The sequence below is a fragment of the Phaseolus vulgaris genome, chromosome 9 (assembly GCF_051622355.1).
Source record: "Phaseolus vulgaris cultivar YP4 chromosome 9, ASM5162235v1, whole genome shotgun sequence".
NCBI classification, from domain to species: domain Eukaryota; kingdom Viridiplantae; phylum Streptophyta; class Magnoliopsida; order Fabales; family Fabaceae; genus Phaseolus; species Phaseolus vulgaris.
Window position 1 is genome coordinate 38082776 of NC_143506.1, and position 17786 is coordinate 38100561.

The window sequence follows — 17786 nt, forward strand, 5'->3', positions numbered from 1 at the left end:
AAATGGTAATGATATTTTAACATCTTACTCCACTTTACACCCACAATAAAATATTAAATTTATAATAAAAATATTTTTAATGAAAATTTAGACAAAATGTTAAAATAATTTTTAAAATTAAAAAATTAAAAATAATTCAAATATTAATATTTAGTGAGGTGTATCATGTAACCATGAGTGTCAAATAATCATTTTTCTAAATTGATATAAAAATTGCACGTGCTTTTGCTTTTCCAGGGAAAGCACCATCGTGGGCTTCGAAAGATATTATTTAAATAATACATTTAAAATGTTAAATAATTTAAAATAAAATAGATTTAAAACATTTTAAAATGACCAACTTTCTTGTCCAAACTAAAGGTATAAGTAATTAGTAAAGAAATTTGGTAGAACATGTTGAGTGATGTTTGAATCCACAGCTGAGTGCTGGTACTATTATTCATTTACTATTTTACTAATTATTTTAAATTCTAAAAGAATATTTTCATGAGCAAGTGTCTTCATTTTAATTGATTTTTCACAACGTAATATATTAAAAATAAGTATCCTCCATGATTGCTTGTTTGGTCATCTAAGAATATCACTCTTTTTTTCTTTTTCTTTTTTTCTAATCTTACATACTTTTCTTTTATTCCACTCAAGGTATCTACATTAAATTTTAAAGTAAATTCCGACTTTGCTAATGTACATATTACATGCATCTATATCATATTTCAGTTAAATTACAGCATTTGTATCATTTTAACTTTTACCTGCAATTTTACTCTTTTATTTATGTGTGCTTCTAATTTTTCAAATACTAAAATTCATAATTCTTCTTCATTCATATTTTTTTTTTGTATATTTTCATTTTATATAATTTAATTAATTAAACGATTGGTTGATAGTATTTTAAATGGTTAATTATCTTTTTAAAGAGAATTAATTTGGAGGTTTTAGGTTTTTGTAGGTACGGTTTTTAATCCTTATAAACAAATTCATGCAAGTAAACAATTTATAGAATTTTTCTTTTGTACAATTAAAGTAGATGGCTTTTTCATTATCATTTGTTATTTGATAAAACATATTTTCAAAATGTATGATATACAAGAAAAAATATAATAAAAATATACTCAATGTCAAATATAATTCAGTTATCTATGTTTGAATAATAAAATTATGCTTTTATATAACAATTAAATTGAAGTACAGTTTTTCTGAAAGTAACGACTTTAATTAAAATTAAAGTTTTATAATTATGAATATTACCTTTTTGATGTCTATATTTACTATATACCTATGATAAATAAATGACTGAAAGAAAAATGTAATTTTTATTGAAAAATAATATCTTCTAGTTATTGAAAGCCTGAATTATATGAAGTTATATATTTTAGTTTATTTAGTTTCTATTTCAAATCTTAAACAAGTATTTTGTCAAATATATACTTTTTAACTTATTATTAATAGTAATAATTTTATATAAATACAGTAAAATTATCCCTTATAAAATAAACATTAATCTATAAATAAAAACAATAAAAATTTCTAGATAACTTTTGTAGTGACTGGCACCATGCAACTTTCTTTTCCTTATTTTAATTTCTTGCTTTGTGATTGCCATGACCAACCACCATCTTGCATAATTTATTTATTTATCATTGACTTCACTTACCCAACAGCCTCAAAAGTAACCAAATTTTTCACTCACCAATCACTTGGACTATTCTTGACCAACCAAAACTCAAACCTCTCTCTGCAGAAGAACTTGGCATTCTGGAACCAAAACCAGTCACTCTTCAGAGCTAAGAGGACAAGGAAATCATTTTTTCTCAACATTTCTAATTCAGGTAATCAAATCTTGTTACCCTCTTCCTTCTATTTCTTGGATTTGAATGAACCATATATGTTTTTATAGACATCTAATGTTTTTCTACGTTGTTCAAACATATGCTCAAGATCTTCCTTCTCTCAATTTTGCTTCCTTTTGCAACTGTTTTCTACACAGTATTTTTTGGATTTGACTCAGCTGGTTCTGCAATTTTGAAGACAGGACATTATATGTAAAATTTGAACCTTGTTTACTCTCTTCTGGGATTTTAAGTTTTTTTTCTTAAATAATGTTCCAAATTAAGTTATGGGGGATCTTTTCTTCAGTTAGAAACAGTTTTTGAATAACGATTGTTACAAATTAGGGAAAGTGATTAAATTGGGTTTATATTTGCAGAGGGAGAAGATTATGGGGGAGTAGCTGTGCAGAAACGTGTGGCTCGCAGAAGAACATTAAACACAGACAGTAAAAGCTTTCCATTTTCAAATGACTGTGTAAGTATATCAATATATTATCATATAATAACATCTCCCAGGACCCACCTGTCTCCAACCTCTTTTAGTAAATAACTTATTAGGTTTTAAAGTTATTTTTTATCTTATTAATTTTTACAAAAATTAAAATAATTTTTTTTGCTATGGTAATGAATGAAGTCTGCTTCCTCCTAGTAATTTGGGCCTTAGAATCCCAACTTAGGTTTGGTGGGCTTTATAGTCCAAAACAAGTTGTCATCTTTATGGGCATATTTGTGTACATATGTCTTTTTTGTTTTATAATTTTATTTGTATTTATCTATTTAAGTTTTTCTATAATGTAACCATAAAGTACAAATATATACTAGTTAGTTAGTTATAGATAATAAAAGCAACCACTTTGATAATCAATATGTTAATATTTTAATTATATTTTTTATTTTTAATTTAAAATAGTAATATGTTATTATATTATTAAAATGGGTATTTTTTAATGGTGTGAAGTATATTTTTTGTTAGTCACATTCTTATATCTCAATCAAAGTTTAAGTTGGAATTTTGTGTAGTAGTTGGACTTTTTTTTTCTATGCGCCCTAATAGTTGGACTTTTTTCTATACGCACGCACTCAAGAGTCAACACCAAAACATTTTTTTCTGTGTTTTAGGTAACCTTTAAGAAGTAGTTTCACATTACTCCAATAGATGATAAAAATGGAAGATTGTGAGGCCATGGATACTGAAGTGCTTTTAACTCATTACTGAAAATATAGAATGTTACTTTATTGTAATTTGAATGTTCTGTTTGCAGAGAAATGGCCGTATCAGACTCAACATCTTTCCCAAGACTGTTTCAAAGGGTTGCTTCAGCTCAGTTTAGGAGGCCTCTCCTCCATCTAGTGTCCACTAGTAAGCTTTCTGTCCCTTCTTATCTTTTCATAAAATGTGCATTTTTTTCTCCATGCTTGAACAAGCTGAATCATTGCAAAATCTGCTTCACTTTTGTGATCGTATACAATTTCTGCTACAAATCTTACGGACTCTCTGAAACAATGTTTAGTTCTATACAAGTGTTAAAAATCCCACATAAATAAAGACTTTTTTATAATTCACTATAAACCTTATTTTATAAAACTGAGTTAAACTTAAAATTTATTTTTTAATATGATATCAAAGTTATTTAACTTATCCTAACGAGAGTTTATTGATCTTATTATATAATTTGTTATCGGATATGTTGGAAGAAGTTACTACTGTTGAGTTGAACGTATCCTCTTATCTTGGCATCTTAAAATAAGTTTTAATGTAGGCAGAAGATAACTGTATGTTACATGTCATAGTTTCATAGAAGGTATACTATATGGAGCACTGAAAATATTATGATCAGTTCAGTACATGAGGAGCATAGAGAACCTAACATGCCCTTTCTCAACACTAATCCAATTATTGCCTTTTCTCTCCTTAACACTGATCCTATTGCCCTTTCTCTCCTTTCATGATACAGCTCTTAATAGAAACATTAATTGTTCACTTATGTTAGCTTATTTTTGTATTTTTAATTAAATAAAGCCCTATTTTGCAGGTTGAACTAGTCTAGCAGTTAGTTATTTTTTAGGTGTGCATAGATGTACAACAGCTTATAAAAATCGTACTGTTCTAATTGAATAAAGATAAAATATTCTCTACTTACCAAGAGTATATATACAAGTTGTGAGTCTTTTAACAACTTAAACATGAAATCTATCCACTTTATGTTTCTCATACTATACTCAAGGTAGCTGTCATAAAACATTTTTAATCTGTAAGGTGATTAATCTACGTAAAACTAATAATACTATCAATAGTTACCTACTAGGATCAACCTAATGTGTAGGGTTTGATTAATATACATGTTTGAGGTCATAAATATAATTTTAGTGTAATCATTGAACATTAAAAAAAAAATATAATACTATCAGTAATTATAATTGCAATCCTTGTGATTCAGCAGAATGCTGCAATCCTTAATTGTGAAGTGATGAAAACTTCCTTCAAATATATGGGGATGCTTGTTGGGGGAGTCACAAGTGAGTTTTGTTTTGGGATGGTGTATTAGAAAGAGTTAAGAGTAGGTTGGGTAGATGGAAAGGCAGATTTCTCTCGTTGGCAGGAAGAGTGTGTTTTATTAAGTTGGTGCTTTCTGCCATTCCGTTGTTTATCTATTCATGTACAAACTGTCTGTTGCTGTGTTAAAGGAGTTTGAAAAGGTACAGAGAAGGTTTTTGTGGGGATGGGGAGATGAAGGAAGGAAAGTAGCCTGGGTCTCATGGAGAAAGGTGTGTGAGCCTAGATAAGCTGGTGGTCTTGGAATTTTGAATTTAAGACTTTTCAATGCGGCACTGCTGGGAAAGTGGATTTGGCGTCTGGAGACTGAGAAGGAAGGTCTGTGGAAAGAAATTCTTGAATCTAGATACGGAGGCTGGAGAAATTTGCAAGAACAAAGGAGTAATGCTAAGGATTCCAGTTGGTGGAGAGACTTCAAGGAGGTTTGGGGGATGGAGGATTGGGGTAAATCCTTTGAGAATTGTTGCGAGTGGAGAGTGGGAGATGGGAAGGATATTTTGTTTTGGAAAGATGTTTGGGTGGGCAATGAAGATCGGAAAAGTAAATTCCCAAGATTGTTCTCTTTGTGTGGTAATAAAGAAGGTAGATGGGAGTGGAAGTTAATTTGGAGGAGAGGTCTGTTTGATAGGGAAATATACCAGGAAGTCCAGCGGTTACAAGAAGTGCATGGAAAGACCCCCTATCATGAATTCTGTAGATAGTCGAGTTTGGAAAGCTGGTAAGGATAGTGGTTTCTCGGTAAAATCTGCCTATGCTATTTTAAGAGGCCCTGTGGAGGGAAAAAGTGAGTTTGTCTCCTCTGGAAGACTACTGCTTTGCCCTCAGCACAGATTATCGCTTGGAAGGTGTTGATTAATTCGATTGCCACAAAAACTAACTTAGAGAGGCGTGGGGTTTTGGTGGATACCAATTTATGTAGTTTTTGCAGGATGGCTGTGGAGTCGACAAAACACATGTTTTTTTATTGCAGGATTGCCTGGTTAGGGATTGCGTCGGTTGACCATGTTGTCCCAACAACTCACTCCTTGCATTTTAATTTGTTAAATGCTCCTGTCCAGGTTAATGTAGTCTGGAATTGTGTTTGGATTGCTGTAGTTAGTGAATTATGGAAGCACATGAATAAACATATATTCCAAGGAGGGGTGATCGATTCTTCGGGAGTGTTCACTTTGGCACAATTAAAGACTTGGTATTGGGTAACTTCTATCACTGTTTCTGCTAGTTTTACTTACCCTGAGTGGTGCATTGATCCTAGAACTTGTATGTTTTCAATAAAGTGAGCTTTTATAAGAGTTACTCCTTCGGTTGGGTTGTTTGTTGTTCTAAGCTTCTGTTGTTCTTTTTGCCCCTTGTTGTGGGTGCAAAGAGATTGTATTGGGTTTGATTTTGAGTCTATTTGAGTTTGTACGGGTTAGATTTGATTTTGTACAGGTTAATTTTGATTTTGTACGGGTTAGTTTTTGAAATTGTACGGGCTGTACGAGTTTTTTAGTGGTAGATCTGTTTGTCTCCTTCTATTTGTTGATAAAAAAAAATCAGTAATTATAATCATTGAGTTGTTGCATTAGTAGCATTAAAACTAAACAAATCATATGATAAAATTGTATCAAATGTTAGACCTTAAAATACACACTTCAATTGATATGTTGCAGAAGAAAACAGAGAGAAGTACCTCACCCAATGTGTTCCCCTTCACAAAGCAGCACTAAAAGGTGACTGGAAAGAGGCCAAGAAAATATTGGATCAAGATTCCACACTGTTGGAGACTGCAATTACAAAGGGATGGGCAACAGTGCTGCATGTTGCAGTGGGAGCAAACCATGAACGCTTTGTGGAGGAACTCGTGAAAGAAATGTCTCGGGAACATTTAGAATTGCAAGATGATAAGGCAAACACTGCATTCTGCTTTGCAGCTGCAGTAGGAAACGTGCACATTGCTGAGATAATGCGCAGGAAAAATGAATTGTTGCCAACAATAAGGGGTGGACTAGGTGTCACTCCTCTTCACTTGGCTGTTTTACAAGGAAGAACTGAAATGGCTGAGTATCTGTTTGATAAAACTGAAGAAATACTTTGCGATGATGATTGGAATACATTGTTCCTCATTTGTGTCAACTCCGGATTATATGGTAAGCTTATTGCGTGTCTCTGTAAAACATATCTTTTTCATTTTAGAAAATCTTAAAGTTGGTGGACTTTGAAAGATTAAAACAAAGAAAGAAATCCTAGGATTTGATTGATTTCCTTCTCACTCTCTCTGGTTTTAAAAATTATTTTCTAAAGCAATTTTGTCATACTACTCAGTAATCAATTTCTCATTTGAAATTTATGAAGTTCATAAAATTGTTTCTAAAACAAGTATGTTAAAAAGTAAAAGGCAAATATAGCTATGAGATGTTTTCTCATCTTTTTCATCTGTTTTCTTTAAGTGCTATTAGGAGACAAACTTTTAGAAATCAGAAATGTATTTGCAGACACATACTCACAAACATGTTCAGGAATAACAATTTTTTAACACAGAAAGCGTTTTTGAGAATGAATAAATTCCAAATATTTTACTAGTGAGTTTAGAAGACTATTTTTTTATTGTTTAAAGGTATGAATTCTTCCTTTGCTTATGAGTGTGAACCACAAACATATCACTAAGTACTGTTAACTAAATTCCTCCTATAAATTTTACTGTCATCAAAGTTTGAAATTCAAATAATGTGTACTTGTTGCAGAACTGGCTCTGGACATGCTAAATAAGAAGGATTCGGTAGCTTTTGCTCGAGCTGAAAACGGTGAGACAGGTTTACACGTTTTGGCTCGAAAACCTTCTAATTCTGGTTCGAGAAGTCTACTACAGTATCCAAAACACCTCTTAAACAAGTGTGAGTGCTTATAATAATCACTTCTATCAGGAAAATCATTACATTGAATGTTATTATTTTCAATTGTTGATTATCCATTAATAGAATGTAGTGTGCTAGTAATATTTATTGTTGTTTCATTGAACTTTTCTCAAACCCACACTCAAAATCATGCATGTTATATTAACCTTCAATTTCAACTGATAAAGTTTATAAAGGTTAATAATACACATATACACATAGTAGTATGTTGTTGTTTGAGTTTAATTGTAATGTATTGATACTTCTGTGTTGTTAAAGTTATTTTTTCACGTGAAAGTGTTTGTGATTAGAGTTATATATATTTGTGTGGCTAGGCATGAAGCTGAAGGACCCTCCAGTCCTTAAACTCACAAAACGGTTGTGGGATATATTTCTTACCCTGGATGATTCTGAAATGATGAATGCAATAAGGGAACCTTCACAAATAACATTTCTTGCTGCAGAAGTGGGAAATTTTGAGTTTCTATCTGTGATTATGAGCACTTATCCCGATTTATTATGGGAGTTAAATACAATGGGTCGAAGTATAATTCATGTTGCTGCCTTTCATCGCCATGCCAACATCTTCAATTTAATACACGAATTAGGTCCAATCAAAGAATTCCTATTCACATTTGTTGATGATGAAGGTAACACTTTACTCCATTGTGTTGCAGAAATAGCACAATCAGATCGACTTAATATAGTTTCTGGAGCAGCTTTTCAGATGATGCTAGAGTTGACATGGTTTGAGGTATATTCCATACTATATATAAATATAATGGTAGACTTATGATCCTTTTATATGTTTACATAGAAATATAGTTTTGATGAATATATTTGGTTAATATTTAGTAATTTTAGAAAAAAGTAATAAAATTTATTTACACAAGATTGTAATTATGAAAATAACTTTTACTTAAGTATAAATGCAAGAGATGTTCACTTTTTATTGTAGTAATAAGAATAAAATAAAATGTGAGTTTTTATATATTCTTCGAAATTTAACATTTCAAATACTTTTCAAAATATGTTATATCTAATCACAAAACATTATATATTATAAATTGTTTACTAAATTTTAACCATAACTAAAAAAATATACAACAATTTCTTATTAGTTTATAATATAAAACCCTTAATATGTAGTGTTAAATTCTTGAAATAATCACAACTTTAATTTATATATAACTTTAATTTATTAAGAAAGAATAAATGAAATTAATCTAGAACATTTTAAAAATATTTCAATACTTATAAAAAAAGAGTTTAAATCAAGGTAGAATATTTTAAAGATATTTCCATTCTTAAAAAAATCAAGTATATTAACCTCCAAATCATTTCCAATAAATATCTTAATTTATACATATGTGATATTATACACATACTTTTTTATGTCTTTCTATCGATAATAAATAAAATTAATAAGTTGGAGTATTTAATATTTTTGATGGCTTGAATGTGATTTTGTCTTGCTTTGTGCTGCATTTACTGCTAGGACTAATGTTTCGTGGATGCTTCATAATCCATGGAATACTTGTCTTAATTTATGTAGGTCAATCAGGTTTAGGGTTACTCATATTTTTCGTGAGGGAAATGCATGTGCTGATAAGTTGGCTAATTTAGGGTTCATTCATAGAGAATCATTTAATTGGTATAATAGACTTCCATCTAGTTTGTTCTTAGAATTCTTTATGAATAGGTATAGTCTACCTATGTATCGTTTTTGTTAACATGTGAGTTTTGGTCTAATCCTCCCATATTTTTGTATTTTCTTTCTTTTTCCTTTTTTTTAATAATACTTTTTTCATGAGATGACAAATGATTGTTGTTACTTGAGATGTCAGCCTAGCTGAGAGGTCAAGTTGCATAATGATGCCGAACATAAAAACTTTAAAAAAAAAAAAAACATACTCCAATCTTGACAAAGAAACTTATCTCACCTAGCCTCAAACATTAAGAATACCTTAAACATACTAGTTGGAAGAAAAAAGATGTCAAGCATAAGTTATGATATTTTCAACTTCACTTTCCCAAAAAGATAATTTGTGAAACAAAACGTAACTTTATTTAATTTATGCATGCATTCTTTATTTTATGCATGCATAGTTCTGTAAAGTATACATGAATAACATTGTGTTCAAACCCTTGATGTCATAGGAGGTAAAAAAGATCATGCAAACATTGTTTATAGAGCATCCAAACAATAATGGCATTATTCCTCAAGACCTATTCACGAAGAAGCATGAAGAATTGTTAAAGAAGGGAGAGTCATGGATGAAGCGAACAGCAAGTTCTTGCATGGTTGTTTCAACTCTAATTGCCACAGGAGTGTTTTCTGCAGCCTTTAGCGTCCCAGGTGGTTACAAGGATGAAACAGGATCTCCAAATTATTTGAAAAAACCTTTATTCACAGTGTTTGCATGCTCAGATGCATTGGCATTGATCTCTTCTTCCACCTCAACTCTGATTTTCTTGTCCATTCTAATCTCACGATATGCTGAGCAAGACTTTCTCAGTTCTCTACCATTCAAGTTGATCTCTGGACTAGTGACTCTATTTGTCTCCATAATCAGCATGATGGTAGCATTCAGTAGTGCTTTCTTCATAACCTATTACCATGGTTCAAAAGGGGTTCCTTTTTCCATTGCTGTACTTGCGTTTTTACCAATTTTCTTATTTATATGTTTGCAGTTTCGTCTTTGGCATGACATAGTGTATTCGCACTATATTTGTAACTCTTTGTTTAGACCAACTAAACGCATGATTCAGTAGAAAGATTGAGTTGTTGCTCAATAATCTATTTTCTTTTTTTCTGTTAATGCTGCTCAAAATGATAATTCTATAGGTACTTAGCAAAATACAATAGGTTACTAAATCACACAAAACTAAAATCTAGTTCTTGCTATCATATTTGTTTTGTTATTGTTTTTTTCATGAGAAAACATGCATTTGTAAGACTTCAAACAGCAATAAAAGGAGTGGATTAGGCTTCACATTAATTCATAATGCATCATTATGGACAATTTCAAATTGATAACCTAAGTATATTATCAATGAAGAAAACTTAAGGTTTTGATAAATTATTTGCCCTTTTGAAAAGGATTGTGCATTATACCTATTCTTCGGGAAAAAAAAACTCAATGCAAATAAATTTAGAGAATGAATAAAGTACAATATTCATAAGAGATTACTTTTCAATAAGATACATCAATCAAATGTCGTTTGATTTCTAATGCTTATGCGTGCTTCCTGAAAATAAAATTTAACTATACATTTGTGAAAAAATCTAGGAAATACCAGAAAATATATATACTATATAAAAGATCTTTGTCAAGAATTTAAAATCACAATATGAAAGAGATATTTCTTCTGACAAAAATTTAATGATATTTATATATTATTTATGACTAATTTTTAATTTATTTTCTTGTAATAAGAACATAATTAATATAAAATGTATTAAATAATGTATTGAATGTTTACAAATCAATTGTGGTAAAGTATTAACGTTTTCATTCACCGATAATTTTATACTAGTATCAAATGTATTGAATATAAAATTTATTCATTGGTGATAAAAAAATTTATAAGAAAAGTTTATTTATTTACATGATAAAGCTATAATTAATATTGGATGTTTATAAAATAACAGTGATTAAATATTATTTTTTTCATTATTATTATATCGTTATTGTTTAAAAAATTCACTTATTTTCTATTAATAATGATATATTATTTTATCACTAATTTAATGTATGTATGCTTTTTATTTATAAAAATAATATTTAAATAAATTCTATTATAATATAAATACATAATTTCATTATATAAAACTAATTGTAAAATAATTATTTATTTTATATTAGTAAAATAATCTATAATGTTAGTAAGATAAATAAATAGCAATTTATATATTCTTAGTGAGAAATTATTGTTACTAAAAGTTTAAAATATTTATATCAACTCGAATCATACTCATTATCAAATCGAAGTTATATGATAAAAATGAGTTAAAATGATTCCAGCCAAGTTAAAACTATTTGACCCTATAAATAGTTTTGCCAAACAATAAAGTTAACAATAGAAACAATATTTCATTAACATTATAACATATAACGTAAAGTACATAAGTTTAGTCATCATTAAATTAGCGTGAATGACATGTTTTCCTAAATCCAACGATTTATATCTAAAGAAGGAACAAAATGAAATGCTTGACGCATGCCTTTCTTGAACCCTTTTGTGTAACCTTTAAGATTGGTCGCAACAAGCTCGACATTTTTATCTTTTAAATCCACTTCATTTGTGCATTTTCTCCAATTCCCCTTGAAGGAAAATAACGTCAGCTTCCACCTCTTTTAACTTACAACCGTTAACAAGATGCAAAAAGAAAATCTTACCTAAAAATAAGGAAATGGGTCCTTGGTGAAGGGCACATTGAGGAAATATTTACTGCTTATAGGGTGAGGAAGGATTTTGATGATTTCAATACCTATTTTGTCCTAAGCCAAAAAAAAGTATTAGATACTAGACCTAAATTTGACCTACCTTTTCCAATACAAAGGAAATTTAGGTATGATCTAAGTGAAAGAAAAGGCGTTTCCAAGGGTCTTTGGACAAACATTTCAATTTTAAAATTTTATTTTTGAAAGAAGAGGTGTAAATGGTAAAAGGAGGATCGTATTGAGCTCCATTCAGAGAAATTCAATCAACCTAGAACCATGATTCAATTGATAAAAATACATATTTTTTTTTATAGTAGAACTTATATGGAGATAATGATAAAGTACATGAAATGGTTTTAAAAAAACCTAACCATTAGTGTGAAGTTGGCTAAGAATCATATTCATGGTCGTAATCATCCTACTTTCAAAGGGGGATAAACAAGACATCAAAATCATTGAAGAATAACTTGTACATGAATTCGGTAGAGTCATCGTGATTTGGTAGTGGTTTCATAAGAACTCTGTTTGAGCTATCACAAGCTTCCACCAAGATGAACTCGACTATAGATTCAGAACATATGTTGAAGGAGGAAAGAAAATCTTCGACAGATTATGTCAAGGTAAACTCGGAGAGATAGATATAATTACTCGATAAATTTATTTTCCTTTTGACTACATTTGGCTTTGTTGTTCCCAACACCTCTTGAGAGGAGGTTTTATGTTTTCTTGACGGAACAACAATAACTCTATTACCCATAAGCGCGTTGGAAAGAACTGCAACAAGAGTGTTGGGATGGAGAAAAATATTCCTTCACTAAATCCTCTCATTAGAAAACGAGTCAATACAAATTAAAGGTGGTTCATCTCTAATGAAAACAACCCCCTACTTACCAAAGGGTATCCCCCATTGGAGGAATTAAAATAAGAAGAAGAGGTCATTAGAGCATACCTAAATAGAATAAGCGAAAGTGAAATGAGCAAAATGAGGTTTTAAATGGAGTAAAAGTACAAAAAGAATTTAAAAACACTTCACCTTTTCAACATGAAATGCCACAACTCTCAAATGACGTTAAAAATAATTTTATTATAACAAACTACGTACTTAATAACAAGTCACTTTAGATATTGACCTAGCCTAAAAGTATATAAATATATCTTGATTCTCCATTAATTATTCATTTAATTTTTCTTATTTATTCATTAAATACTTCTAAAAACTTTTCTAGCTCTTACAATATTGACCATTAGATATTCTTTTGTAAATAACCTTCACTTAGTCTTTTCTCAATAAACTTGCCTACCATTACCATCTTTTGAAGAATCGAGTTTAATTAAAGCTCGACTTTTAATATCTCCAAATCACCTCAAATTACTCTAAGTGAATGATAAAAGGACATTTATTAATTATGAGTGAGAAGATGCAATTTATTGAAATTAACACTTGTACTAATGTAAAATGTGTTTTTTTTAAGAAATACAGTAATGTATTATATGAAAATATGTTAATAAAATTGTATAATAGTAAAATGTTTACGAATGTATTACTTATCATTAAATTTGAAGATACGATTATTTACTTGATACTATAATATACACGTTGGGTATTATGTAATTGTTTTCTAATTTTCCATCAAGTGTGACCCCATAAAAGCTTTACAAACATGTCTTTTTGCTTAAGTTTCCACAAAAATTCCACATGCTTTTTCACAATTCTAATTCCAATTGTATGCTGTCAGCCACTTTTTACGCGATTGTTTCGATCAGTATGACTTATGCGTGCTTATTCAAACTTAACTTGAGTTCATTAAAATGAACAATGGCTTATTTCAATTTTCTTAAAAAAAAATACTTCTAAAACAATAATTTGATCAATCATTCGAGTAAGTAAGTGGATGATCGATACAACTATCTTAATCTAATAAAAAAACATTGATATTAACAATAAAACTACAGAAAATTATTTTTAAAATACAAACAATTTGGGTCATGGAATAAAATTAACTATAGAAAATATTAATCCAAAAATATCATTAACCATCAGCGCATTCCATTTTCTTACACACACACATCATTAAATAGAAATTATTAGTACATCAAACAGTTAAATTTTTTATATTGAAAAAAAATAAAAATAAACCTAGTCAATCTAACAATATCTTGATCTTAAACAGATGAGATTTCGACTAAAATCAAATTAATGCGAGAATACAAATACGTGAGACATGAATTTGAGTATAATTTTTTTTTTAAATTCTTACTTTTTAAATAAAAATTAAAATAATCTAATTTTAATTAATTTAATTATTATCATAAAATTCTAAAATTTAAATTTTTAATAAATTTTGTATTTGTATCGAAACAACATATTTTATCATAAAATATTTCAATTTCTTTAAAAAATAAATTATTTTCTTAAAAGTCTTTGTACAACTATACTATCAAAATTATTCTCTTCGAGTGGTTGCCGATAAGAAAAATTTATCTTCAAGTCCACACTATGAGATTTGTTCTCTTTTAAGTCTTCACAGTCCACACGGTCATGGATGGCTTTGTCATGCCTTCACATTTTCTTGGTGACGATGATGTGCCTTTGTTTTCAATGTCTTCATAATGCTTGTAATATGCCTTTTCTTCATTGCGTGAATTTTTATTTTTATTGAAAAAAAAATAGGTTATAAGAAAAAAACAACAAAAACAAAAGATGACAAAATTATGAATTGCTGCTTCTGCCCAGAAACCCTCTCCACTTCACTCAAAATTACAAAATTACAGTTTCAAATCCAAATTTCAAATCTACATTTCAATGTACCTTACCCATTGAGCCTTCCAATCCAAAAAAGTGTTGTCTATGATAGTTTCAAAGTATGTGAAGAAGTTTTTATTTTATTAACAAATAAAAATTAAATAAATAAAAAAATTTAAGAATATCTTAACGTTTATAGACAGATCATCCTATCAAACTCGTGTCACACTTAATACCACATATATCCTAAAAAGATAAAAAAAGAATAGAACCTACACTAATTCTAATATTTTCACGAGAGCTTGGAGCTAACCTGTAAACTAAACTTAAGAAACACCACATATTCCAATACAGATATTATTATAAAATAAAACAGAGATAAATACTATTATAAAATAGAACAAAGATAAATATTATTATAAAATAGAACAGAGATGGATAAAAAAAGATAAAGATACAAAAGAGTAAAAAGAAAACAAAAAATATGAGAATGAATATCTCTTCTATTATTACATTGAAATCAAAATAAATAGTCTAAATATATATAAACATTACACTTATTCTAGGTCTACCTAAAAAGAGAAAGAATCAATCAATAAATACTAGAATCATAGTAGACAAAAACAAAATAAAAGTTATTCACCTTTATAAAGAACAAGTTATTAGTATGCTAAGTGTAATTTGTTGCTTGTTTATGAGGGCAGTTTAGGTTTCGGCCTATGGAAATCCTTTGTAAGATTACTGTTGTTTTATGTTACCTGAAACAACTATGTATGGGGGTACACTATCCGAAATGTCTGTTACTTACGGAATGTATGAAATCTATTCGGAAGAGATGATGAAGAAGGAGGGGTTTGTTTTAATAGGAAGAAGTCTCGTAAACTACAGTTCTAAACTATTTTTAATTTTGTTGTCGTGTTATTTATGAGATTAGTGCTACTAATGCTCTTAGAGAGCTAGTTGTTAGTTGTTTGCAGGTCCAACTGAAGTCACAGCAAAGGCGATTCAAAGCTTGGTTATAGTTGAAAGATTTGATGAATGTTTTTCATGTTGGGTTCCCTGATTGGATTTTTTATCATGTTATATGTTTGAAATTAAAAGGGGACAATGATTCTCTTTGTGGTGGAGTCATATATACGTTACAAGAAGGGCGCTAAAGAAGGGACAAGGAAGATGATGGTATATAAGTGATTTATTAAGCAGAAAAGGGTTATGGGTTATTTATTGCAGTAGCAAGCAGGACAAAGGTTTGTTGAGTGTTCTCCTAGGCAAAAAACTAACCTGTAAGCCCATGTCCAAATGTTGTCAATGTTGGTCAACATTTTGCAGTTTTGATAGATACATGTTTTGTGTGGTTTGTTGACCAGCTCTTGGAACTTAAAAGATGAGGATGTGCGGAGATTTTTGTAGCTTTTGGAAGTAGACTGGCAGTAGAGGTCGTGCCTCACTTTGACAATAAAATGTAGTGCACAAGGTTGTAGGTTTGGTATTGCTGCAATGGGTAGGGAGCTAGCTAGACTTAAAGTTTTTAGATTGTTAAAATTCCAGTGGCTAGATAGCCATCAAGTTATGTGTAAAGGAACTTTTATCTTTTGTTATATGTACAAGGGTTGGATCACCCCTTAAGTGAACCGATTTAATTTAATAGTTTATTGCCGATAAAAAAAAAAAGATAGCCATCAAGTTTTTGGTTTGCTGGTCTTTGTAAAACCAGTTCTGTTTGGGTAGGGACTATTTAAATAGTTTAAGATTCTTGAGTTAAGTGGTGTGTCACTTAATCTTACTTTGCTTTGTTGATAGTTTAAACTAGAAGTATCTTATGTATAAGGGTTGTGACACCCCTAAAATGTTCCATTTTATTCTATTAATTTATTACTGATAAAAAAAATGTATGGGGGTACACACTAGCATAGGGGGTCCTTATAGCTGGTTATCCTGCTCCCGCTTGTCTTGAAGCCTGTACTTTATGTGCAGGTGTTGATTCTTGTATAAGGGTTGTGACATTCCTAAAGTATTCCTTTTTATTTATTTTATTTTTTGCCGATAAAAAAAATGACACAATTAATATTAACATATTTCTATAACTCTTATATCCATATTCTTTAATAGATCTACAAAATAGTTTTACACCAGTATAGTCTCCTGCATATAATTTCCTCACCTTATGTTGCTTCAACAGATTTGTTTTAACAAAAGAAAGGGCCCTGCATGTTAAAGCTTTCCTCTGATAGCAGTATACCCATGCCGTACTCCCATTCCAATGGTGTAGCGGGCTTAGTCAGAACGTCTACCTCTGTTTTCTGCATCTGCAAAAAGAAAAGCCACCAACCCCATGAAGTATGTGAAAGAAGGTAGTGATGTCTATGACTGAAATCTACATTTGTGCAACCACATTTATGGAGCCATAGCCTACTTTGCCACCTGCTTTAATCCTACATGTTCTCCAAGGTGTTAAAAGTATTGTTTTGTTGGGTCTATCATGTTATCTGTTATTAAACCGCTATTTGACCGTTTATAAATATATAGTCTTACATACAAGTTGACAGTCTCGATGTGAGGGAATATATTAAAAATCCTCACCTTATAAACCAGTTTTATAAAGTCGAGTTAAACTTAAAGTTAACTTCTTAAGTCCACTTGTCAAATTGTGTATCTTTCTCTTATCCCACATCCACATATTATCTTATTTATTTTGTGAATATTTTTACCAGTAATAATAAATAAATAAATAAATAAAAATCATTCACTACTACAAAATCATTAAATAACATCTTTTTTTTTCAACAAAGAATAAATCAAATAAAATGAAACACTTTAGAGGTGTTTCAACACTTATACAGAAACTTCAGAAGTACCTCAATCTTTATACAAAAATTGTTCAAAGTCAACCTATCTAACACCTAGCATTCAAACAAACTACAAACTCTACAGACCACCAAGTCAATCCTCAAATGAACGACACGATAAGCCACATCAACATAAATCACCATCTACCCTATTAGGACCTTTATAACCAGTATTTAGTCAAAACATAACACACAAAATAACCCATAATCTAAGACAATTACAAAACAACATCTCTCACCCACAAACAAAACCCACAAAAACCACTCCAAATTGAACCTGCTTTCTTCAAGACCTGAAGAAATTTTACCTACCTACTAACCTTCTCAGTAGCCACAATACCTGTTCATAGTCTCAACTACATACCACAAGAACTTGCACAAAAAACCAACGAACCTAACTGGGAGCCACAATCTCTTTTCATAACCACATTAGTAGTAACACAAAGACCCGCACACAACCAACAACCAACTCTACTCCTGCAACAAAGACTTG

The 17786-nt window shown here is 30.1% G+C and overlaps 1 protein-coding gene across 2 annotated transcripts; it reads left to right on the plus strand.

Annotated features, from left to right (window-relative positions):
• The first annotated feature begins 1607 nt into the window (after window positions 1-1607).
• On the plus strand, window positions 1608-10052 carry LOC137821425 (uncharacterized). 2 transcript variants are annotated; one of them, XM_068626012.2, is made up of 7 exons: window positions 1608-1829; window positions 2207-2304; window positions 3092-3189; window positions 6036-6512; window positions 7107-7256; window positions 7592-8010; window positions 9417-10052. In XM_068626012.2, exons 2-7 carry the CDS (start codon window positions 2297-2299, stop codon window positions 10029-10031), a joined length of 1767 nt encoding a protein of 588 aa, XP_068482113.2. In that variant the 5' UTR covers window positions 1608-1829; window positions 2207-2296; the 3' UTR covers window positions 10032-10052. The 2 variants fall into 2 exon arrangements, with proteins under 2 accessions (XP_068482113.2, XP_090151585.1); XM_090295459.1 differs by lacking the exon at window positions 6036-6512 and having other exon boundaries at window positions 1660-1829.
• Window positions 10053-17786: the final 7734 nt, after the last annotated feature.